The sequence below is a fragment of the Urocampus carinirostris genome, chromosome 7 (genome assembly GCF_059441175.1).
Source record: "Urocampus carinirostris isolate Australia breed hairy pipefish chromosome 7, RoL_Ucar_1.0, whole genome shotgun sequence".
Taxonomy (NCBI): Eukaryota; Metazoa; Chordata; class Actinopteri; order Syngnathiformes; family Syngnathidae; genus Urocampus; species Urocampus carinirostris.
Genome location: NC_142355.1, coordinates 37,330,253 through 37,354,601, shown reverse-complemented (window position 1 = coordinate 37,354,601; position 24,349 = coordinate 37,330,253). Strand labels below are relative to the sequence as shown.

The 24,349-nt window shown below is 39.8% G+C and overlaps 1 protein-coding gene across 1 annotated transcript; it reads left to right on the top strand.

Moving 5' to 3' along the window:
* Positions 1–549: 549 nt before the first annotated feature.
* Positions 550–22,866, top strand: LOC148363239 (ceramide kinase-like). Its single transcript, XM_088340857.1, has 12 exons — positions 550–888; positions 7,586–7,735; positions 9,995–10,117; positions 10,194–10,319; positions 11,719–11,785; positions 11,869–12,014; positions 14,815–14,889; positions 14,955–15,207; positions 15,290–15,369; positions 16,401–16,603; positions 16,876–17,099; positions 20,124–22,866. Exons 1-12 carry the CDS (start codon positions 753–755, stop codon positions 20,209–20,211), a joined length of 1,671 nt encoding a protein of 556 aa, XP_088196983.1. The 5' UTR covers positions 550–752; the 3' UTR covers positions 20,212–22,866.
* The last annotated feature ends 1,483 nt before the right edge of the window (positions 22,867–24,349 follow it).

The window sequence follows — 24,349 nt, the reverse complement described above, 5'->3', positions numbered from 1 at the left end:
TGGCTGAGAGTAAGTGTCCCGGCTCCTAGGCTTTGTAGCGTATTATGAACTGACCGATAACGGATAATGGATAATGAATAACGAAGATAGATCAATAACCCTTAAAAACCCCAAAAACCCCCCACAGAATGGATTGAGTTGCTCGTCTGTTAGCCATGTATGGAATCCTTCGGTTGTAGAAAAAGTAATGTGAAATAACTGATTCCTAAAAGAAAACGTTAAATTAATTGGCCGTTAACAGGTAAGGAAATTTCAAAATACAAAAAATACTGTATGGATTCAGGATCGAGTAGTCCGTCTGTTTGCCAACCGGAGATGCTTTCAGGCAATGTAGGAAAATATAATACTCACTACGTAGTACTTGTGTACGAACACGTGATACCCGTGGGCACCAGAAAATATTAAGGTATTTAAAAATAATGAAAATTTTAAAGTATCTGTTTCAAATTTGATAATCTCCAAATTAAAACTAAACGGGAAACTGTAAAAATAAATTAATTTACAATCACATGAACGCAACGTTTAACCACTCCTACTTCCGGTATTTGTCCGCTATCTCCGAGGAAAGATTTACCAAGCTGGACAGCACAATCCGCTACTCGGTGACCATTTAGCCTCCATTTTTCCATCTAAGCTTAAATGTTATTGTAGAGATGTCACACGGAGACAGTATGTTCCAGCGGAGGTAACCTTTAATTTGAACGGGCCTGAAGGGCAGACGGAACCGAAGCTGAGCGGTCCGGTCTGCTCGGATGGAGAGGCCGACGAAGTTGCTGCTCTCGTCCGAGTTGCGCGTTCGCAACGTCGGCTATCAAGTCAGCTTGTGCCGCTCCCTCCTCACCTGGAAGCGAAGCTCCGGTTTGGTGGTGTACCACCCCTTCAGACCCAGTAAGACTCCAGAATAACCGAACCGAATGGCGTTTTTTTTTTGTTTGTCGGCAGGGATTAATAATAGAGCAATTTGTGTAACGGGGGAAATCGCGCGAGGAAAAGCGAAAATTCAATTTACAGTATTTCTTTACTCCTTCTAGCTTCTTTTTTTATTGCTATTTAAACTTATGTATTCTATTTTTCAGCAGCATCCGCTTACGTAACAAGCCGCGTCGACCCGTAAAGAAAAGCGCCCTTGAAAATATAACGGTGTTTGACTGTCACGCGAATCTGGCCTCCGAGACAACGCTGGGGGAAGCTCAAGAGAAAAATGAGCTGTACTTTTTAATATGTCCGCTTGATGTCGCCAAAGCCAGGCACTACTTAAAGCAACTGGAGCAGTACTTTCTTTCTATGTTTGTTATTCTATTTAGCTCTATTTCTCTTTTCCTTCTCTTTCTTCTTTCTCCCCTTCTTCCTTCCTTTTTAATCCTCCTCTCTCATTTTCTTTCTCTCTATCTCAATATTTTTCTCCCATTCTCTTCTCTCTTTCTCTTCCCCTCTCTTTACTATTTTTCTTTTCCTCTCTTTCTGTATTACTTTATTTCTTTTTTCTCGTTCCTTTGGTCTATCACTCTCTCTCTTTTCTCACCCACTCTTTCTCTTTTTCTCTATCCCTCGTTTTCTTGCCACTTGTCTCTATTCCTCTCTTCTTATTTAATCGACAAGTTCCGGCCCCTGAGCTCAAATGAGATTGACATCCCTGCGTTAAAGGGATACTGTATATTGTTTATCGCCTCCTGGTGGGGGAAAAACATTAAAAAACATGAACCATATTCATTCAAACGCCAAGCAAAATTAATTGTAAACGTGCAGTTTTTAAAATGCTTGGCTGTTGAGGAATAGCATTTATTTATCTAATCTCGAGGAAGCTAAAATGATTAGCTGCCCACAAAACCTTTTTTTTTTTTGCTCATGATTTAAATGTCTTTCTTTTTTTTCACTAGAAAAGCCCTCAAAAATATAGAACATATTGAATACAATGTTTCCACTGTAGGATAATTGTTTCTCATTTTAAGTATTTTTTTTTTAGTTTTTCCTTTTTCTTTTTTCTTTTATTTATAGTTCCTACTTTCCTCTTCTGGACCTTTTTTCTTCTTTATTTCACTTTTTTTTCCATTTTCCAGGTTTCATTCTCTTTTAACTCTTTCATATTCACTATTTTTCCCCTTTTTCTTTTTTCATTTAATTTTTTTCCTTTTTTCTATTGCTCTTTTCTTTCTTCCACGTCTTCTTTTTTTCATATTTTTATACTTTCCCCCCCTTTTTTTCATTTTTCATGGCAAAAAAGTGAGGGGAAACATGTTGTGTTGTGGTCAATTTGTGTCTCTGTCGTTTGTGTTCTTCCTTGTGCTTTTTTAGCACTCATTTAAGGTTCCACAAACCCATATTTATCTTGTGGACAACTATTACTCACTGTGCCTTTAATGAAAGAAAAAGCAATAATAGTCTTTGTGACCCCGTCTGGCCTCTGTAAACCATTGTAACGATGCACTATTTTCTATTGCACTATTATTACAACTTGGGCCAGTTTCAAAGCACTACCTTATAAATATTTTTACCCATTTATCCTTTGGTCTTAGCCTACGGACGCTGCCCTACTTACAAACGAGATGCGTTTCAGACGATCGTACGTAAGTGTAATTTGTTCGTAAGTTGCTCCAGTGCTATATTTTGTATTTTTGAGGTTTATAGAAGTATGTTTAAGGCTCGTATAAGTAACCTGTATATTTTTGAAACTTAAAAATAAACGTTTAATAAAATAATATGCTCTATAACGTTAGAAAGCTGGCTGAATGATAAAGCATAGTACTGAAAAACCAAGCTACACATTAGGCGTTGACATTCTGTGGTCTCTGAAGCCATTTGAGTCTCCTTGTGATTAATAAGCATGACTTGACTTGACTATAAAGATAAATAAAGTTAAGTTCAATCTACTTTTGGAAGAGTTAGGCGACTTCCTCCTCCGTGGTAAAAAGTGGACAAAAAAAGTGATCCAACCATTTTCTCAACTGGATCAAGCTTTCTTATTCCACTATCATTTCAAAAGAAACGGCTCGCCTCTTCTTTAAGCTTTACACGAACATATCAAATGGATGCATGAGATATTAAACAATACAAACGTCAAAGTTCTTAGCGTGCTAGAAATACAGTGCAATGTGTATACACACAAACCAGGAAGCAGGAGCCAGATTTCTTCTTCGGGGTGAATGCCGGGTGACCTGTCACAGCGCCACACGCCTGTAGTGGCAAAAGGAGTACTACAGTACTGTCATCTACTCGGAAAAAAGGTGCACACAATACAACCTACTGCAATGTCTGGATATTTTTCGACATCCCGAAAAAAATGTTCGTATCTACCGTTGTTCGTAACACGAATGTTTGTAAGTCGGGGAGCGTGTGTATTTTATGCATTTATATAGCGCTTTTCAAGTCGATGACTTCCCCAAGCGCTTTATAATGTGCTTCACACTTACCCATTCACACACACTCACACACCAAGAGCGGCCGTGCAGCCATGCAAGGCGCCAACCTGCTTATTTGGGGCATTAGGGGTTCAGTGTCTTGCCCAAGGACACTTCGATATATAACACGGAAGAGCCGGGAATCGAACCTGCGATCTCTTGATCCCAAGACGAGCGCTCTGCCAATCTATTCTAAAGTACGCTGCTAGATTTTTGGCTGCATCTTTAAAATGTTAGCTGGTAATCTAGCCCATTGTTTTGAAATGCCTAAGTAAAGTACTGTAGTCATACATTTAAAAACAGAGCTAAAAGCCTTTTTAATTGCACAAAAGGGAAATAAGTTAAAAATCACTCATAGTCACTTACATTAACATTAAACTGCTAATCAAGAGTTTATTAAACTAAACTTAAAATGTTGCTAAGTAATGATGCGAAAACTTTAATGTACTTAAACAATTATTTATGCCATGTTGCCGTGACGACCGCAGAAAGAATCAATGCTCTCTTATGAATTTTTCATGATTGGTTGTCTCCTATTTCCTTTTCAGTTTCGCTCCATCAAGCCAATTCTGGACAACCCGTTTTGTACTGTTTCCATTTGAATGATTAAATAACACAAGAACACATTTACTTTAAACGTTTTTTAAATCCGGAATCAACATTTTTATTTAAATGGGGATTGTTTTGAATAAATCTTAAAGAAATAAACTCCTAATCATCGTGAATCAAAACAATCTTTAATCATGTTTTTTTCTATAACATTGCTCTGCTCTGCAGGGCCTCGTCATTCACGAATTGTTCCTTTTTCTTTCTCCTGCAATTCATGTTAGCCACTTGGCCGTAGGGTTTTGTTAATTGCTATTGTAATTGTTAGCTGCTCCTGCTTAGTCCTTCAGTGTCGCCCACCTTTTACAGCTGAACCTCGCTGAAATCTGATTCTGGCGCGTGTCACCTGGTGCTTTTCCCCACTGTTTCCTTGGCAGCAGGCTATGGCTTGCCGTTATTGTTAGCTGTTCCTGCTCCACCTTTTAATGTCACTCATCAGAACGTCATTTGGTTCTGTGATTCAGGCATGTGGCGCTTTCTTTCCCACTGTTTCCTTCTCTAGCCGCTCATGTCGCAGAGCTCTGCGATACGGGATCCGGATGCTTGGAAATAATTCTGCCATTTCTTTTTTGCTGGCCTTTTTTGTAGCTTTTCCCACTACCCGCCAAAGTTAACCAGTTCCATCAGATCTGACCAACTACAGCTATTGGCTCTTTTCAGCCGCTCCAGGAGTCTATAGCTTTCTCTGTTGTTTTTAATGCAGTCAAGGATTAAAAGGAGCTTCCATTTCCTGTCGCTGGTTGAAAATTTGGAAGTGTGCTTGGGAATGTTGTCAAGTGGTATCTTTTAGACCAGTGTTTTTCAACCAGTGTGCCCTGAGACCTTGTCTTGTGTGCCGCTGGAATTTTAACTCTCCAAAAAATCAGGCCATTATTCAGTATTTTCCTATCTTCAGATGAGGAACTGTAATAGTCATCCATATCGGCAGGTGGCAGTAGATTTTTATATACTAATTATCTGCTCATGGAGTAGCACAGTACATTTAATAACTTGATTAGTTTAACAAAGCGATTTAAGATTGCACTGTAAAAAATAAAAACATAAAGCACATCATTCTTTTTTATTAAAATTATTATTTTCTTCTTTTTATACAGTGGGACCTCGCTACTTCGCGCTTCGACGTTTGCGGATTCAGAGTTTCGCGGGCCTAATAAATAATGATAAGCATTTTTGAGGGTGCGTCGCTACTTCGAGGTTCCACGTTCGCGGGTTCAGAGCTTCGCAGGTCTAAAAAATAATGATAATAAAATAAGATAATTAATATATATATATATATATATATATATATATATATATATATATTTTTTTTTTTCAAGCATTTTTGAAGGGGCGTCGCTACTTCGCAGATTTTCACTTTTCGCCGGTGGTTTTGGTCCCCATTAACCGCGATAACCGAGGTCCCACTGTATACTAATTATCTGCTTATGAGGTAGTACAGTGAAATATTTAACATAACTTCATTTTCAAACATTTTCGACGAACGGTGTGCCTCGGAACTTTTTTTTTTTTTTTTTTTTTTAAAGTGTACCTTGGTTCAAAAAGGGTTGAAAAACACTGCTTTAGACTTGTGTAGTGTGTTCGTGCTTCAGCTCCATCCTGAGCTACAACCACCTCTGGTGGTGAATTATTACACACGGTCACTTTGAATTGAATAAAGTAAAACCATGAATATACTGGACTGTCTCAGAAAATTAGAATATTGTGATAAAGTTCTTTATTTTCTGTAATGCAATTAAAAAAACAAAAATGTCATACATTCTGGATTCATTACACATCAACTGAACTATTTCAAGCCTTTTATTATTTAAATATTGCTGATTTTGGCTTACAGCTGAAAAAAACTCAAAAATCCTATCTCAAAATATTAGAATACTTCCTCAGACCAAGTAAAAAAAATAATTTTATAACAGCAAAACTAAATCAAACATTTGAAAATGTCCATTGATGCACTCAGTACTTGGTTGGGAATTCTTTTGCACGGATTACTGCATCAATCCGGCGTGGCATGGAGGCAATCAGCCTGTGGCATTGCTGAGGTGTTATTGATGCCCAGGATGCTTCGATAGCGGCCTTCAGCTCATTTGCATTTGTAGGTCTGGTGTCTTTCATCTTCTTCTTAACTATACCCCACAAATTCTCGATGGGGTTCAGGTCAGGGGAATTAGCAGGCCAATCAAGGACAGTGATGCCATGGTCAGTGCACCAGTTACTGGTGGTTTTGGCACTGTGGGCAGGTGCTAGATCATGCTGGAAAATGAAATCCTCATCTCCATAGAGCTTTTCAGCAGATGGAAGTATGTAGTGCTCTAAAATCTCTTGGTACACAGTTGCATTTACTCTGGACTTGATGAAACACAGTGGACCAACACCAGCAGCTGACATGGCTCCCCAAACCATTGCTGACTGTGGGAACTTCACACTGGATTTCAAGCAACTTGGATTTTGCTCCTCTCCAGCCTTTCTCCAGACTCTGGCGCCTTGACTTCCAAATGAAATGCAAAACTTGCTTTCGTCTGAAAAGAGGACTTTGGACCACTCTGCAACTGTCCAGTGCTTCTTCTCCATAGCCCAAGTCAGACGCTTCTTCCGTTGTCTTGAGTTCAGAAGTGGCTTGACCATGGGAATACGGCTATTGTAGCCCATTTCCCGGACACGTCTGTGAACTGTGGCTTTTGATACCTGGACTCCAGCTTCAGCCCACTGTCTTTGAGGCTCCCTCAAATTCTGGAAGCGGCTCTTCTTCACAATTTTGTTAAGGCTGCGGTCATCTCTCTTGGTTGTGCAGCGTTTCCGGCCACATTTTTCCCTTCCAACAGACTTTTTGTGGATATGCTTTGAAACTGCACTCTGTGAACAGCCTGCTCTTTGAGAATTTTCTTTTTGTGTCTTACCCTCCTGATGGAGGGTATCAATGATGGTCCTCTGGACAGCAGTCAGATCAGCAGTGATTTAGTTTACTGAACCAAGCTGAGTGTTTTTAAGGCTCAGGAAACCCTCGCAAGGTGTTTCGAGTTAATTAGATGATTCAGGTGATTAGTTGAATAGCCTACTTGTATACTTTTTCATAATATTCTAATATTTTGAGATAGGATTTTTGCGTTTTCTTAAGCTGTAAGCCAAATTCAGCAATATTAAAATAATAAAAGGCTTGAAATAGTTCAGTTGATGTGTAATGAATCCAGAATGTATGACATTTTTGTTTTTTTAATTGCATTACAGAAAATAAAGAACTTTATCACAATATTCTAATTTTCTGAGACAGTCCAGTAAATGTGAAGGGTCACTTCAAGGGAAAAAGTCCAATTTTGTAAACCGTTACAATTCTTACGTTCGTGCAAATGCTAACAAAGAAACCTTTGTTATCATATAGGCATCCCATTTTCTGAACTTAGTAACCTTTTGACTCTTTACTGTGTTCCTTTTTTGTGCAATTCAGGTCACCATGTCATCAACACACTGGCTTCGTTCATTAATCACGTTATTGCAGGATCCGGAAAACCGTGAAGTCACCACCTCACATGAAGATCCTCCTGGGGGATGACATCAACAACCTGTCCATTTACTTTAGTGTTTGTTTACGGCAGGTGTTTGTCACAGCGTGAGCGTGTCGGAGATCATAAGCGTTCGTGAAGAGGAAGAGGAGGAGACGGAGGTGAAAAAGCAGAGCAAGAAGCAGCCTGGTAGCTGGAAGATCAGAGAGAGCCAAAACAAAGACTGCGGGCGCTCTTTCACAGGTGATAGGGGGTTAGAGTTAAGCTAGCAGGTGTCTTACCATGTCGGGTTAGTTGTGTCAAGGGTTGCCTTAAACTAAATCACATGAAATATGTGCCAGTTTATTAGTTTGACAGTCACTTATTCTCTTGTATTTGGAGTAACTTTCAAGCAATGGTTCCCAAACTTTTGCAGGCTGGCGCCCCCTTGGCTCCCCAGTGAATTCCTAGTGACTGTATTTTCCGGACCATAAGTTGCTGTCAAGTATAAGTTGGACCCGCCATTAAATGAATAGTAAAGAAGGAAAGAAACATCAGCCGCACTTGAGTATAAGTTGTACCTACCAGATATACATAATAAAGAAGGGAAAAAGCATATACTGTGTAGGTTGCACAAGCCAGAAAGTGCATGTACATAATGAAGATGGAAAAAAACGTAAGTCGCAATGGAGTATAATTCACTCTAGCCTTAGAATACATAATGAAGAAGGGAAAAAAAACTCGTATGAGTCGCATGAGAGTATATGTTGTGTCAACCATAAACATAACGAGGAAGGGAAAAAAAAACGCACTGGAATAAGTTGCACCAGCCTGAAAATACGTAAAACAGATAGTAAGATTAGCTACGGCTTTTTCCGGGCAGCCCTTTTATTCCATCCGTTTTGTCGATTGTTTATCAAAGCTGTTGATATTAAATGGATTATTACCTTGTATGTGAGGGATGGGCGCCACCAGGCTGTACTTGCCCAAGACACACCACAGGAAATGGTGCCCCTCCGACCCGTTTTCTTAAGGGATCCAACAAACTGGCCAAACATATGATGATCCATGGAATAGAATAAAATTGTCAATCATTCAAAACTTGTATATAAGTCGCGCTCCAGCCATAAAATGCACAATGAAGAAGCACTGGAGTATAAGTCGCACCAGCCATTAATTACATAATAAAGAAGTGGAGATAAAAAAACAAGTTGCATTAGAATATAAGTCATACCAGCCATAAAAATTATAAAGCAATAAAACCTACAAACAACCTATATAAGTTGCACTGGAGTATAAATTTGGGGGTTAATCTGATTAAATCTCACCTCATCTCATCTCATTAGCCGTACCGCTTATCCTCAGTAGGGTCGCGGGGGGCTGGAGCCCATCCCAGCAATCATCGGGCAGTGGGCAGGGGACACCCTGAAATAGGTTGCCAGCCAATCGCAGGGCACACAGGGACAGACAACTCATTCGCTCATTCACACCTAGGGACAATTTGGACCGGCCAATTCACCTGAAATGCATGTCTTTGGAATGTGGGAGGAAACCGGAGTGCCTGGAGGAAACCCACGCAAGCACGGGGAGAACATACAAACTCCGCACAGAAAGTCTGGAGCTGGATTTGAACCCACGACAGGTTCCCATGACATGAACTGTGCCGCACAAGCGCTAACCACTGCGCCGCCGTGCTGCCTGATTAAATCATACACCAAAAAAGAAATGTTATTTAAAATGTAAACGACTAACGATTTAAATAAAAACAATGTATTCCTTGTTTCTGTTTATTTTTCTCAAATAATGGAGAGGCAACAATGTAGCCTAATTTGACAATAAGTTTACATACAGTTTTGGTAAATAATTTATCTGTAATTTTCGATCCACTCTATCTTTGAATTATTTCAAATTTGCGATACATTTTTGTATTACATGATAATAGAAATTAGCAAAAGTATATGCTCATATAAGTTTTTACTACATTTCAGAGACAAATGAGGAAAATGTTACATAAAGTGAGCAAAATAAACTGCAGGTAGAACCTTCAGCTCAACTTTATTTATGAAACCATTTAAAACAGCCCCATCTGAAGACAAAGTGATGTCCTCAAATAAAACATACTTAATAAAAACCATGAATAAAATATGAATTTCTATCAAAAGTATAGAAAATAAAAAAAAGGAACAAAGTCTCAACAGAAAAGACTTCATCAAACAAAATCAGTCGTTATTTATTTATGGCACTAGACAATGGGTAAAAATGACATTTAAAAAAAATATATATTGCAGTTTTCTGTTACTTCCTGACACACATACATATTTCTTACTCTGCTGAAAACAGAATAATACACAAATTGACAAATTTAATGAAAATCATTTGAAATTAGTTGTTACCAATTAGGTATAATTGGGGGATTTCCTGCGGTACACCAGATAAGCTCTCACGACGCACTGTTTGAAAAATACTGCTTGTTAGTTGGTAATGAAATAAAGGTTAACTTAGAAAGTTGTTGTTTTGATGCAGTGTCCTATGTGGAGAGGTGTCGGCAGCATCGCTGGCGGTGCGCCAAAGTCACCTTCACGTGTCCCCAGGCGACGTTGTGCCGCCGCTGGGTCAAGACTATTCGAGAACTGCTGGCGGCCATTGGTTCGTATGGCCCAAAAAACGTAAAATTGTCGCAAATACAACCGTGAAGGTGATGTGGGTTGTTGTGCTGTTGCAGGAGACAGACCCGCTCAACTGCTAGTCTACATCAACCCCTACGGAGGAAAGCGCCAGGCCAAGCGCATCTACAAACAGAAGGTGGCGCCGCTCTTTGTACTCGCTGGCATCGAGACCACCGTTATCGGTAGGAGAGACATTCAGTAGTCCCCGCTTGATGACATTTTTACCTTACAGCATTGATTTTTTTTGGGGGGGGGGTCTTCTCTTCTATCCAACATCAACAACTCTTTATGTGATGTGCCCCCAAATGAAGCCTTAAAAGAGAAAGAAAAAAAAGTTGCTTTTACACTCTTTGGTAGACACTGCCTTATGGTTGGGATTATGTTGTCTATAGCCTAGTATACATCATCCACTACAAATTAGCTATGGCCAAAAAAGGATAAAATTCAAACTTTCTAGAGACTGCTATTTAGCAAAACAGCACAGACCTTTTAGCACTGATTATATTTACGATTGATTCCAAAGTGGTGATTCCAAAATGAAAAGCAAAAACATGATAACTATAAAAATAAAGCTTGCAGATATTCAGAAATACGAAAAAGACACACGAATGGCTAATCTTGCTACTTTACATTGGTGAAAGTGAGTATTTTAAAAACCAGAAGGCAATTACAGAAACAGCAATCATTGCAAGTTGAAGTTTTAGAATCAATTTCCTCTTTAATCCACATTGACATTTCCTTCCCACTCTGCATCCACCCACTAACTCCACTGTAACCGCTCAAGTCAAATCACATCAAGAATAAAACAAATTTAATATTTAAATTTACATGAATAGAAGCGGTCGACCAATTATCGGGTAGGCTGATATTTGAGAATTTGACTGATATCGGTATCGGTGTTTTTATTAATTTGACGATTCGATTACTTAGGTTCTCTAAAGGAGCACAGCATTCTCGTTGCTCGAACTTCTCTCTTCCTCTCCTCCTCTCCCCCCACCCTGTGCTGTCCGATTGGATAAGCAACAGGGGCAGAGCCACTGAAACAAAAACCTTATCCGACTCCAAACGCTGCAAACAGCTCTGCCAACCCCCCTGACGCGTCTTGAGTGTAAATCAAGCCCCTGGTAATATTGTAATGCTCCTACGTGTGGTCAAAGATGCACACAGTCACTGATGAGGTCTGATCACATATTTAATAAACAAATAACAAGCGGGAAATGAATATTGCCTCCAAATAGCAGTCATCGGCCTTATCTCAATACTAATAATCGGTATTCTTGTCGTCCCTAAAAAAACCATACTGGTTGACCCCTAATGAATATATCTCTATGCTGTTCATTCATATGCACATATATTAGACATACGTAGGACTTACTAGATACCATGTTGTTAATGTTTTCATCTGGGGTACTGAGAGTTCAGACCTCATTAGCACATTAGTTTCTTCCTCCACCATACAGCAATTTCGCTTTGCAATTCCTACCTCAGAACGGATTTAATTCGTATCCCGGGGGTCTTCTGTACACGCTACGCAACCAATTACTGTTTGAAACGTATGTATTTTGTTGTGTGTAACCATAGTGACGGAGTACGCCAACCACGCTCGAGACCACTTGAGGGAAGAGGCAGAGCTGAAGAAATATGACGGGTGAGTGAGGGAGCGAGCGAGCAAGTATCGTTTAGTGGAGCCACCCAATAGCACATATGCGATTTCTTTCTGATTTTGTCTAGCGTGGTGTGCGTGGGCGGCGACGGCATGTTCAGTGAGATGGTGCACGGCCTGGTGTGGCGAACGCAGAAGGACGCCGATGTGGACCTGGACGGGCCCGAGCAGGCGCTGGTTGCTTGCTCGCTACGCATCGGGATCATCCCGGCAGGTCGGCATGAGCTTCGCCTGGCTTTTTGCTCTTCTACACAGTGAGCGTTGATGGCTAGCTCACCGTATTTATTCGTGTATAACGCATGCTTTATCGTACCTGAAAAATAAGTTTGGGTTTGTCTTATTGATACACAAGGTTTTACGGTAGTACATTACCGTATTTGAGCAATGGTTGATCAGTCAAAAAATATCGACATTTGCTCAAAATTTGATGCAATGAGATTCGAACACGGATCACCGTTATCTATAACCCTAGTGATTAAGAATCGGCACTCGTACCGCCACAATCTGGGTCCGAATCACGTTAGAACAGTTCTCGACACAAGGTTCGTGACCTACAAAGTTTAGTTTGAGCTCAGAAAGATTGAAACTAATTTTTACAATGATATTTTATCCAAAACTAGAGGTGAATGTTAAACACAAATAAATAATGTAGCTTGACCAAATTTATAGTCTTGCGGTTCTTTATCTGACGCATTTCTTTGTTCGCAAGTGGGTTAAATGAACCAATATTCTTCTTGGGTCAAAATTTAACTGTTGTAGAGTTTAAGTTGTTTTCTTAGTAGGTAATCTCTAAGTTGGTAGGTGAGGCCCAATTAAAATTAAATTAAATCCAACGAATTTGTTAGTTTGCATGCGGCTTGGCTGTCGTTTGTCAGTTCTCTAGCCTTTAGTTGCTTGGTTAGCCCGTTATCTAGCAAATCTTTTTTTTTTTTATATTGTTACTGAACTTTGTATCAACCCGCCTGAATGATGGTCGAGCCTTTTAACTGATGCTTCACAGTGTTTGTTTGAACAACCGTTTCCGTCATACTGTTTAACAATGTATAAGCTGTAAGAAAAACAAATTAAAATGCATAGTGGTCCTTCTTATCACAATCTTAAAAAAAAATTACAGAATTAAATGAAATCTAACTAACACGAATGAAAAGAGCATTCTATCTGAACAAAAATCCTTGGAGCGCATTGTGACCATATTTAACAAAAATAAAAATTTTAGCTTTATACATGTACACGAAAAGGGCCTATTTAGTGCTAATAAGCACTCATGCTGGTGACACGCCACAACACCCATTGAAAAAATCTTTGATCAAACAAATGACTAGTGATGTTCTCCTCTGCTCAAATCCCTGAAGCCTGTGCCAAGTATTTTAGACGAGTGGTTCATGAACCGCGAGTCGAGTGGTCTAAAATAAAAGCAGCAAAGAAACACTCCCAGAGTTGAAAGTCCCATGCAGTACCGGGTATCGCAGAAATGTACACCGCCAATTCTTTACAATCCCTTGCACATCTATGCACCCCTAATTCATCTGTACCATGTGAAAGAGTTTTTCAAAAGCAGGTGAAATTCTCTGCAAAAAAAAAGGAACCGCCTGGGTCTAAAACCCTTGGAAAATATGTTTTTTGAATAAAAATGAATGAGCATTTTATTTACCTCGTTTTCTCTTGTTGAATATACACAGAACAAATCATGATACACTCTTAATAGACTCTTTAATTACATTATTTTTTATTCAGAGCATATTTTTACCCTAGCATGTATACATTTTTCTGTCCACACGATGGCGTAGCCGAGGTCATGAATCTTGAAGCATCTACGTGTATGTGGGGCATTTTCCTTGAGGGCTTCTCCGCTTTATGAAGCTTCATTTGGCCATCACTACAAATGACAAACAATAATCATACTTTATTTTGTCCTTTCCTGGTAAACTTACTTTTTTCTTTTTGTGAGGTTTGCTAAACCGTCTATGCTTTGTTTGCAGACTTTTTCCAATTACTGCCAAAAAATCTGAATTGAGCATGAAGCTCTAGAGCAGGGGTGGCGAACATGTGGCTCTTGAGCCGTATGCAGCTCTTGGCCAATAAGAATGCGGCTCTTTGCCTCATCATGTTTTCTATTTACTGTGGCTCTTTGCCTTGTTTCATGTTTAGTTTTTTTTTTTGGTTTATTGACGGTTGACACTTTCCTTAAAATCAACACAAGAACAATATTTGCTGTATTGTAAGGTGAGGAGTGTGTTATGGGAAATAATATGTTTTTAATTGTGTGTGTTTGTGTGTGTGCGTCTGTCATGGCAGGTCAGTGGGTGGTGTGGCTCTTTGACTCCCACAGTTAAAAATTTCGGCTCTTTGTGTCAAACTTGTTCCCCACCCCTGCTCTAGAGTGTGAACTCAGCCATTATCATATTTTTGGGGTTGCATGATGACTGGCTTGGTAGATATCAAGACAAGAATGAGCATTTGGTAGATTAATCAAACAGAATTCTTTTTTTTTTTTGCTTAGGATCGGTTTCCACCAACTCTTCCTAAATCCATTACAATGGTGACATATTCTGTGGAGATGGTGTCTATTTACTCTACTGATTCTTATGGGATATACTGTAACTGTGTGGGCTGGCTGCCATAATTGTCGTATGTGTTACTGGGCTGCTATGTGCAGTGGTGCCTTACATTGAATTTAAGAAAAAAAAAAGAGCATCTGTGCTGCTGCTGTTGCTTAGTGTGATTTTACTCGCGTGCATATGTTTTTCTTGGATGAAAATGGTGAATGTAAGAAAAAGACTGTTTAAAATACAGTCGTAATGCCAACCCAAACCCCCAAAAGATGAAAAATGAAGTTTATTCAAGCGCATTTAAGAAAGTCACGTCCTTGCACGTGCAAAACAGGCAGCTTGACAGAGGATGCAATGATTCCTGGCCGAAAATGGAATCAGCAACTAGAATACTTTGAAGTTAGACACCCCCTTTAAGTTACAAGGTTGAATTAGTATGTTGACTCAATTGTTTTTGTCCCTCAGGTTCCACAGATTGCATCTGCTTCGCTACGGTGGGCACCAATGACCCAGTTACCTCCGCCTTGCACATCATCGTGGGTGAGTCAAGCATGTTCAAGCATGTTCTTCTAGTTCTGTAAACAACTTTTTGATGAACACTTCAGGCGACAATCAGCCGATGGACGTGTGCTCGGTGCACCGAGACGACGCCTTTTTGCGTTTCTCGGTCTCACTTCTGGGATACGGTTTCTACGGCGATGTGCTGGCAGACAGCGAACGCAAGAGATGGATGGGTCCCGCCAGGTACGACCTGGCCGGCCTCAAGACCTTCCTGGCGCATCACCACTATGAAGGAACCGTGTCTTACTTGCCGGCTGGCGGCGAAGCGCCCAGGGACGCTTCCAAGTGTCGCTCCGGGTGAGGACGGAAAAAGAGGGCCATCGGCTAGAAAACCTATTAAGAAGAAACATTAAATTGTCTATTTTGTTTTCCCTGGCAGTTGCTCGGTCTGTCAAGACGACAGGAAGCTATCCGTGGAGAGAGCCGGTGTGTATCAGACGGACCAAAACGAATCCGGTGGTAAGGATCATTATGTCTCAAACTCCATCAGTTGCATTAAAAAAAAAACTCGGACATTGTCACTAACAAAGGGATGATTTTTCAGAATCTCGTTTTGTTTACGATTTTGGGGCCCAAACATATTCTTATGAACATGTATTTGATTGTTAAATCATTCACTGCCTATGGTAGCTATAGACGTAAATATTCATTTGAAATTTTGTGCCATTGACGGATTTAGATGTCAATCTTCCATTTTTCATAATAGTAGTTTACTAGACTGACATTGAATAAGTTGAAAACAAATCATTTTCTTCTGCAAAGAAAAAGAAAAAAATCTACGAAATATAACATCTTGTAACATTTTTTGTGGAGAAAATATCTTTGATTATATTGACTTGGTTTCCTTTTTTAGAATAAGAATTAAACTGCGTAATAATAGTCTGTAGTTTGCAATAGTGTGTGCAGCCCTTTGATTAATGGCTATACAAATAAACTTGACTCGAATTATTTATTTGAAAAAATATTAAACATCAAACTTGAAACTGTTTTAATCAAATAGTTAAGATCATTTTATTTTTAAGCACAAAATACTCAAGTATTTTAGTATTTAAAATAATATAATGTATTGGTCATATAATAGATTAACATAATTTGGGAAACTAAATCATGTTTTTATCAAAAAAACATGTGTAAAATTCCTAAAACTATTTTATATAGAGAACATGATTTTGTAGTGAATTAACAAAAAACATTTTTTTTAAAGTTGAAAGAATCTTTATACTAATAAACAGGCGGTTACCACATCATATGTGGTAAAATAGAAAGCTGTATACTTAACTAAGAGTGTGGTGCAATTTACTATAAATTCAGAGGCGTTGCACATTCTGTTTGGGATAACGAGTTACCTAAGTCATCCCATGGCTCATATTTTCTTTTTTTTGGGTGATTAAAAAAAATCCATATCTGTTAGTATGCAAAAATAAGCTAATGTTAGCGAGCAGGCGCGTTTGGTACTAGCAACGAGTGCTAACATGCAAACTGTGCCACAGAAAATGGAAGCTGGCGGAGCATCCGTGGCAAGTTCCTTGCCATCAACGCCGCTAGCATGAGCTGCGCCTGCCCTCGCAGCCCCAAAGGATTGTCACCTGCCGCCCACCTGGCCGACGGAACCGCAGACCTCATCCTGGTGCGCAAATGCTCCCGATTCAACTTCCTGCGTCATCTCTTGCGCCACACAAACAAGGACGACCAGGTGAGAAACAACTCGCCCCTCCATCTGTCAAGGGCTGAAGCTAACAACTCTGTAGCACAAGTTTTGTCCAAATGTTGGGTCCTATTTCTGTATATTACCGCTCGAAACAAAGACTAATGCGCATGAGCGATTCTCAGCAGAAATTATATTCATGAGAGACGCCACACTGGGAGACGGGTATCTGGTGACAATAATTGTCAACGGAAGTCCTTGTTGACTTTTTCTATTATTAATTTTGCAGCCCTAGTCATCACCCCGTTTCTCCTCTGCAGTTCGACCTGTCTTTTGTGGAGGTGCACCGCGTGCGGCGCTTCCGCTTTACGCCGCAACATTTCCGCAGCAACTCGGAATTGTGTCAGGAGCCGGCGGACGGGAAGCGGCGGCAGATTTTCGGCCACATCTGCCGTGACCACGCGGCCTGCGGCGGCTGCACGCCGGCCTTCAGCAGCTGGAACTGCGATGGCGAGATCTTGCCGCACGCCGCCGTCGACGTCAGGTGATCTCAAATATATTTAAGGCCTTTTTTGAATTATATTTTTCTGTGATATTTTCACACTGTTCATTTAAGAAAATCTTTTGACACTACCGCAATATAATACTTCAGAAGTTACAGCTGTATCGAATACAAGGAATCGATCACTGAAAAATCATACGGCTCTAATAGATCTCAATAGGTACAGATTGGCGACAGCAATTCAAGTCTTGCGAGCATTAGCTGTGGAGTCCTTCAAGGGTCTGTGTTTAGGACCCTTGTTTTTCTTCTTTTACCTCGCCTCTACCCCGATCAATAAGGGGTCGGCTCCCGTACACACACACATGGGACTGTGCACGGTAAATGATACGACGATAGTCCTACCCAACCGTTGTGTCGCAACATCTGTTGTTGGGAGTCATTAGGTGAGCAAACCCCCCAATTCCAACCCTTAATGCTGAGCTCCAGGCAGGGAGACAACAGGTACCAATGTTGTAAGTCTTAGGTATGACAGGTATAAGTATGAGGTATAAGCCGAGGCCCGAACCTGACCTTCTGCTCACCGAGTTGGTAGGACCTTTATTGTTTTTATTGTATATAAATGACTAGTATAACGTATCATTGGAATGAATATATATTGTAATTGCTGACGACGCCACAATATTGGGTCAGGTTACCAATTTACAGGAATTACAGGCAGAAAGAGATTTAGAACTTAAATGGAGTAGAATGATTTGGTAAAAAACAATTTTCATGAAATGTTTCGAAAAACAATGGTTACAGTATTTGGGAAATCTCAAAAAAGGCATTGAAATACAAATAAAGATAGTTAATTTTCAGATGGAAAATGTTAGAGATTAGTAGCTTACACTAGTTGGCAGCCATGGCTTTATGGTTCCCGCCATGGGTCTTCTATAAGTATTAGTCTAAAGGGTCAATTTAAGGCCAGCAACTATTTTTGACCACAATGCATATGTTAAACAAATATAACCTTACAAGAATGCTGGGAATAGGATTGTACTTAAGACCTTTTTAAACAGACTGGGTTAAACTAAGCTTTATAACCTGGTGGACTGAACAAAAATACGGATTATTTAATTCTAAAAAAGGTGCTACTAATAATTCGGTATAAAAGATCCCTCCCGATAACCCCAAAAAATTGTGATTCTGGAGACTGATACCAATAACTTTTAACTGCATACTATATTAAACACACACACACACTATAAATCCAATTACTTTTATGCATGTATTTTTGTTAAAGATTACAATAACATACAGCTCTAGTAAACATGTCTCCAAAAAGAGGTGTTTGAGGGACAAGAGTGTGAAATACTTGCTTAGTTTGTCAATAATGACTCCGATGGGCAAGCGCTCCTGTGCTTTGTGCACAGTGCAAAGAGGAAGCACGACCAAGTTGTGGTTCTACTTTCTTAAAAAAAAAATACTGAACATTCAATTTGTAGAGAGGAATAAATTACAGAGTTATGGTGTTACTTCTAATAGGTATCAACATTTTTTTCGAATCACAGAAAGGTACAAAGGAGACACGACCAAGTTGTGCTCCAATTAGTATAGAAAATGAAAATCTATTTGAGTTACTGAGAGATGAATGGTTATGACCAAGTTGTGCTTTTACTTTTCTAGAAAATCAAAATTTATTCTAGTTACATAGGTAGAGAGGAGACACGACCAGGTTATGCTCCTACTACTATGAGCGGGTGGGTGAATCCCTTAACCACATGGGTCATAGGGACACCATTTCTGTGGTGTGTCTTTGGCAACTACACTCTGGTGGCACCTCTACTTACAATGAGGCAGAGAGGAGACACGATAAAGTCTTGCTACGACTTCTACAGAAAATCTAACGGAGCGGTAGAGAGAAGAAACAACCAAATTAGGCTACCGCTATAATAGAAAATTCAAACAAATTCTAATGAGGAACATAAATGTTTCGAGTCTTTCGAACATGTAAAGTCTCTTGATTGAAAAAGCGTGAGGTCAAGTGACTAATAATTAGCTTTTTTTTCTATTGGGCCGATAACTGTCATATTTGGTCATTTTTCCATTTCCTCACTTAATTAGTCTGTGCCTTACCAAAATTTTATTATATTTATATATTTATATTTAGATGGACCAATAGCTAGCATTTCGGTCTTTTCAGAGTTGAGGCGCAAGAAGTTGAGTGACATCCATTCTTTTATCTCAGTGAGGCAGGCCTCCAAATTTCCACAGTTTGGTGTGGAAGATTCCTCTATCTGAAGATATAGTTGAGTGTCATCTGCGTAGCAATGAAAACTTATATTATATTAGAATAGAAGAATATAATTTACTTTTATTGTCATTCTTTGTAACAATGCACACAGAACGAAATGTCGATACACCCGTACAGTTAAACTGTAGCGAGCCGATGCAGCCGCAGCCAAACAGGGCGCAGCCATTTTAGTCATTAGGTGACCAAACCCCCCAATTCCAACCCTTAATGGTGAGCGCCAAGCAGGGAGGCAATGAGTACCAATGTTGTAAGTCTTAGGTATGACTCGGCCGAGGCTTGAACCAGCGACCTCCCAGTCCCAGAGCGGGCACCCTACCATCTAGGCTACCGAGCTGCGAATAATATCACCTAATGGAAGCATGTAAATGCTGAAAAGAAGGGGGCCAAGTACTGAACCCTGCGGAACTCCACAGGTAACACTAAAGGGCTCAGATATAATTTTACCATATTTAACACAGTGAGTCCTATCTGAGAGGTAGGATCTGAACCATAAGAGGCCGGTTCCTGAGAGACCAATCATTTTTTCCAACCGTTCTAGTAAGATATTATGGTCCACAGTGTCAAAGGCAGCACTAAGGTCCAGCAGCAGCAAGAGTGATGAAGCGCCGGAGTCCATTGCCAGTAGAAGATCATTGGTTACCTTAATCAGTGCTACCTATCGCAGTCAAAACTTTTGCTGAAACTCATCCTGAAAGCTTTAGTTATTATTTTCAATTGATGTATTGAATTTTTGTGGCAACAGCGCTAACGGTTGTGTGGTGGTCTCGGTCCAGGGTGCATCGCCAGCTGATCCGCCTGTTTGCTCGAGGCATTGAAGAGGTGGCCATCTTTGACGAGCTGGCGCCCGCATCCTCCGGCTAGGACGACCAATCATCTCATCGTCCCGGGCCTGGAACCGCCTCCCTTTCCTTTCATGCGCTTCCGTTCAGCGGGTCTGATCACGGTTGGGCTTATGAAAAATATCAGATAGACTGACATCACAGTTGATAGGTCAGGTCTGACTGTTGCATCAAATTCCTACTTATTGATAAGCCAACTCTACTCAATTCTTGTGTTTTTTCGGGTCTGAATCCGGAGTAGAGTTAGGTTTGTTAATGTCTTCACCTCAATGTCCTGCTCGAACCTATTACTCCAAAATATCTCCATCCCAAATCTAACGTTTTATCGGGTCCTTTTTTTAGAATAAGTGTGAATGACTAATCTAAATGAAGTCTTGACTCTTGAGTCCCAAATTTAGTTGTGTCTGAATCTGGGTTCAAGTTTGGTCTGTGTTGGGGTCCTACTGGCATCCAGTCTAGTTGAGAAGTCCAAATTTTATTCACGTCATGTCCCATGTTGCATCGGGTCTGAGTTAAAGACTCAATCCAGAGTGTGAAATCTCAATCAACTTTCGACTCACTCCGAGTCCCAACTTTATTTGGGTCTGTTATGTTTTCTCGTCAAGGTCTTGCTGGAATCCAGTCTTGTTGAGAAGCCCGATATATCTCAAAAGTTCCGTTTTCAATCAGGTCTGAAGTTGGATTAAGTCCATTGTAAGTGAGAAATCGAAATTCAGACTAATCTGGTGTAGTTAGGTTTGCTGGCTCTTGAAGAAAAATCTAACTCGTTCTGGTTTTGAGTCCTATTGTGTTCTCGTCAGTACTTCCAATTGAATTTTGCCAGTACAAACTAGGAATTCTAATCAAGTCTACGTCGTGTCGGGTCTGAAGCGTTGAATCGCTTATGTTGGCCTGGACTTTAGAAGAAAGCAAGGACTGTTTTTTGTCAAAAATCGAAGTCCAGTCTGCTTTTAATGAAGAAAAATACTTCAGGTCAAGTATCTAGGTCAACTTCTAGGTTTAGTTGGGTGTGAACTCGGGTCAGACTTTTAATCTGAGTTCGGATGCAAAGACTCTAGACACCGCTCGAGTCTATGAGTTACATGTGTAGTTGGGCTCGATTTCGGAGCTGACTGATGTCCGACTGCTGATTTTTTAATTATTATTATACATTTCCTGCTGTCTTCCAAATAGAATTTTGTCTGAATCTGCGTCAGGATCTGAAAGACTGTGGACTGTCGCGGGTTTTTAGTTTGTAACGAGTCACGAGTTTAGTCGGGTCTGATTTCAGAGCAGATTCATGTCCGATTGCTGAATCTCTATTGTACATTTCCTGGTTTTGTCAAACTCCAATCTTGTCTCAATTTAGTCGGGTCTGAATCTGAGTTAGGATGCAAAGTCCTTAAAACTCTAAACTGACGAGACCAACGAGTCCGTGGTGAGTCACTGCTTTAGTCGGGTCTGATTTTGGAGCCAAATGATGTCTGACTGCTGAATTTTATCTAAACATTTCCTAGTGACACATTTTAGTCTGTTTTGAATCGTTTCAGACCTCAAATCTGAGTTGAGATGCAAAGCCCTGAAAACCGACAAGGACTGATTGTGTATGAGTCAAATGCTTAGTCAGGTCTGATTTTGGAGCCGATTAATGTCTGCCTGCTGAATCTTTATCAGACATTTCCTGGTGTCGTCCAACTAGAACCCTGTCTCAATTTAGTCGTATCTGGTTTCCCGCTTAATCAGTCTTAAATTATTATTTTTTTTGTCTGTTACACCAGTATTCAATGGGACATTTGTGAATAGAATTTAACTTTTTTTAGTTGGACAATTTTTTTAGTTGGACAATTTTTTGATGCCCAAAAAATTGTAGCGTAAACAGATGAAAGTTAAAAGAATGGAATGAATTACGACGACAATCTTTCCACAGAAAGGAAATTTGACGCTTGGCGTTGATCCTAAATATTTGGTGATAGAACATAGCAAAAAAACAATCACATACATTCTTTAATTTTTTGGTGGGAAAAAATATTCCTCATAATAGAAGTTTTTTTCTTTTTTTTTCTGTCAGAATTTTTCAGCTAATATTCATTCTCCAAATATTGGATTTTTCTCCCATAGAATTTTCATTTTTCCACAAATATATTTTAAAATACTTTTTAATAATTTTTTCACCCGAAAGGTTGTTATTGTTATTATTATTATTTATATCATAGCTAGCTAAACGTTGACTCACTCATCTTCTCGAACAAAATATCCTTCGTTGTTTTGCTGAACTTATAACAAAATGATGCGCGTTTATTTTTTATTTTTTTGCTAGCCGCAGCTAATGTAGCGTTTTTTTGCTCTCGTCTGCACGCAACGATCATCAATTGCTGTCGATCGGCTGACCCGAGCTGGACTCGCGATGATAAGTAGCACTCGTAGCAACTTATTTAACCTGTTAGTATTCGTGTTCATGCAGGGCCGTCCTGTAGCAGGCAAGTTATTGAACAACAAATCTGGGAAAAAAATAAAACACCAAAACACTCCAGAGGTTCCAAGTTTTTCTGCTAGCGTTCATGTGACATCGCATGGAAATGAATTGTCATTAGCCTAGCATGCTCGTCTGTTAGCAATGTTTTTTTTTTTTTTTACCTCTATGCATTCTTACCAGCTGTACCTTCAAATGTGGAAGAAATAAAGTAAAACTTATAGAATATTCCGTTTTGGATTTGTTTATACTTGTTGCTGTTTTTCACAACGCTCGAATGTTCCCGGTTACAGTGGCGGAAAAAAAAATGAACCTGTTGTACAAACTGAATATTTATCTTTCCAATTTAGAGCCGGAGCAAAACTCAGTTTGGCTGACAATTCAAGATTTCAGTTACGTACGGTATGTTTGAGATCGCACACTGTTAAGTTTTCTGCGGATCCATATGGGAGAAATGTTGCACTCTATAAGAAAACAGTCAAGTCAAGTCATGTTTATCTGTGACGCCCTTAATCACAAGGAGCCTCAAAGGGCTGCACAGATTAAAGACTATTGCAAACTACAGACTATTATGACACCATCCCCTTATCAAAAAACCTACATGAGGGCAAATAATACACATATTATCAACATAAAATACAGGTTATTCATATGCTATTGAGTAGAAGTGTCTTTTAAGCTTAGATTTAAACATTTCCACTGAGGTTGCAGATCGAATCTCGGGAAGAGCATTCCACAAAGAGAGGCCCTGATGGAGAACGCTCTCGAACCTGTGGATCTCTTCTTGGCTGTTGGGTTCACTAGTAGACCAGCGTTTTCAGAGCAAAGGCTCCGGACCAGAACATAGGGGGAAATTAAATCTGAAAGATATGAGGGAGTAAGTCCATGCATAATTTTGTATAATACCACCAGAACCTTAAAATCACATCTTAAGCTAACAGGGAGCCAATGCAGGTTAGCTAAAATCGGGGTCATGTGATCAAACTTTCTTGTCTTAGTCAAAAGCCTCGCTGCAGCATTTTGTACCAGCTGAAGGCTCTTGATTTTGGACTTCAGGAGCCCGGAGAGTAGTGCATTACAGTCATCGAGACGGGAAGTAACAAACGCGTGAATTATAATCTCTGCATCTAACTGAGACGGCATAGGACGAATTTTAGCAATGTTGCGAAGATGGAAGGAAGCTGTTCTAGTAATATTCTTCATGTGTGTTTGAAAGGACAGATCGGGGTCAAAGATGACACCTACATTTTTGACTGAGCTTACCGATGAGAAGATACTACGGAGTAGTACTGGTGATGGTCTAAAATTGCATCATATTTGCACGAGGGTTAAATGGGTTCGCATTGAGATCCGTGGATAAAAAAACAACCACGATGTTCTGCATAACGCATATTTCTTATCTTTTTTTGTTCAATTCACATTTCCCCATTTATTATTTCATGGTGTCCTCTACTACGCTCGCCTTACAACACGGGGCACACTGCACAACTTGAAGAATATCTATTACTATTATACTACTATTATACTGTACCTCACCTACCATTCTTTCTCATTTCACTTTACTCTTCAAAATTGATAAATTGATGTGATATGATTAATGAAATTAATATTTAATGCACTACTGTCCAAAGCAGATGCAGAATGAGGAACACAGTTCTATGGCCTCATAGTAGAGGGAGACTGTGGTACCGAGGAATTATGATTTGGTGCA

Excerpts from the sequence above, each read along its gene's own strand:
- LOC148363239 (XM_088340857.1), top strand. The coding sequence starts at position 753 with ATGGAGAGGCCGACGAAGTTGCTGCTCTCGTCCGAGTTGCGCGTTCGC. Across the intron at positions 11,786-11,868 it reads GAGCTGAAGAAATATGACGG|CGTGGTGTGCGTGGGCGGCG; the intron begins GTGAGTGAGGGA and ends GATTTTGTCTAG. Across the intron at positions 12,015-14,814 it reads CATCGGGATCATCCCGGCAG|GTTCCACAGATTGCATCTGC; the intron begins GTCGGCATGAGC and ends TTTGTCCCTCAG.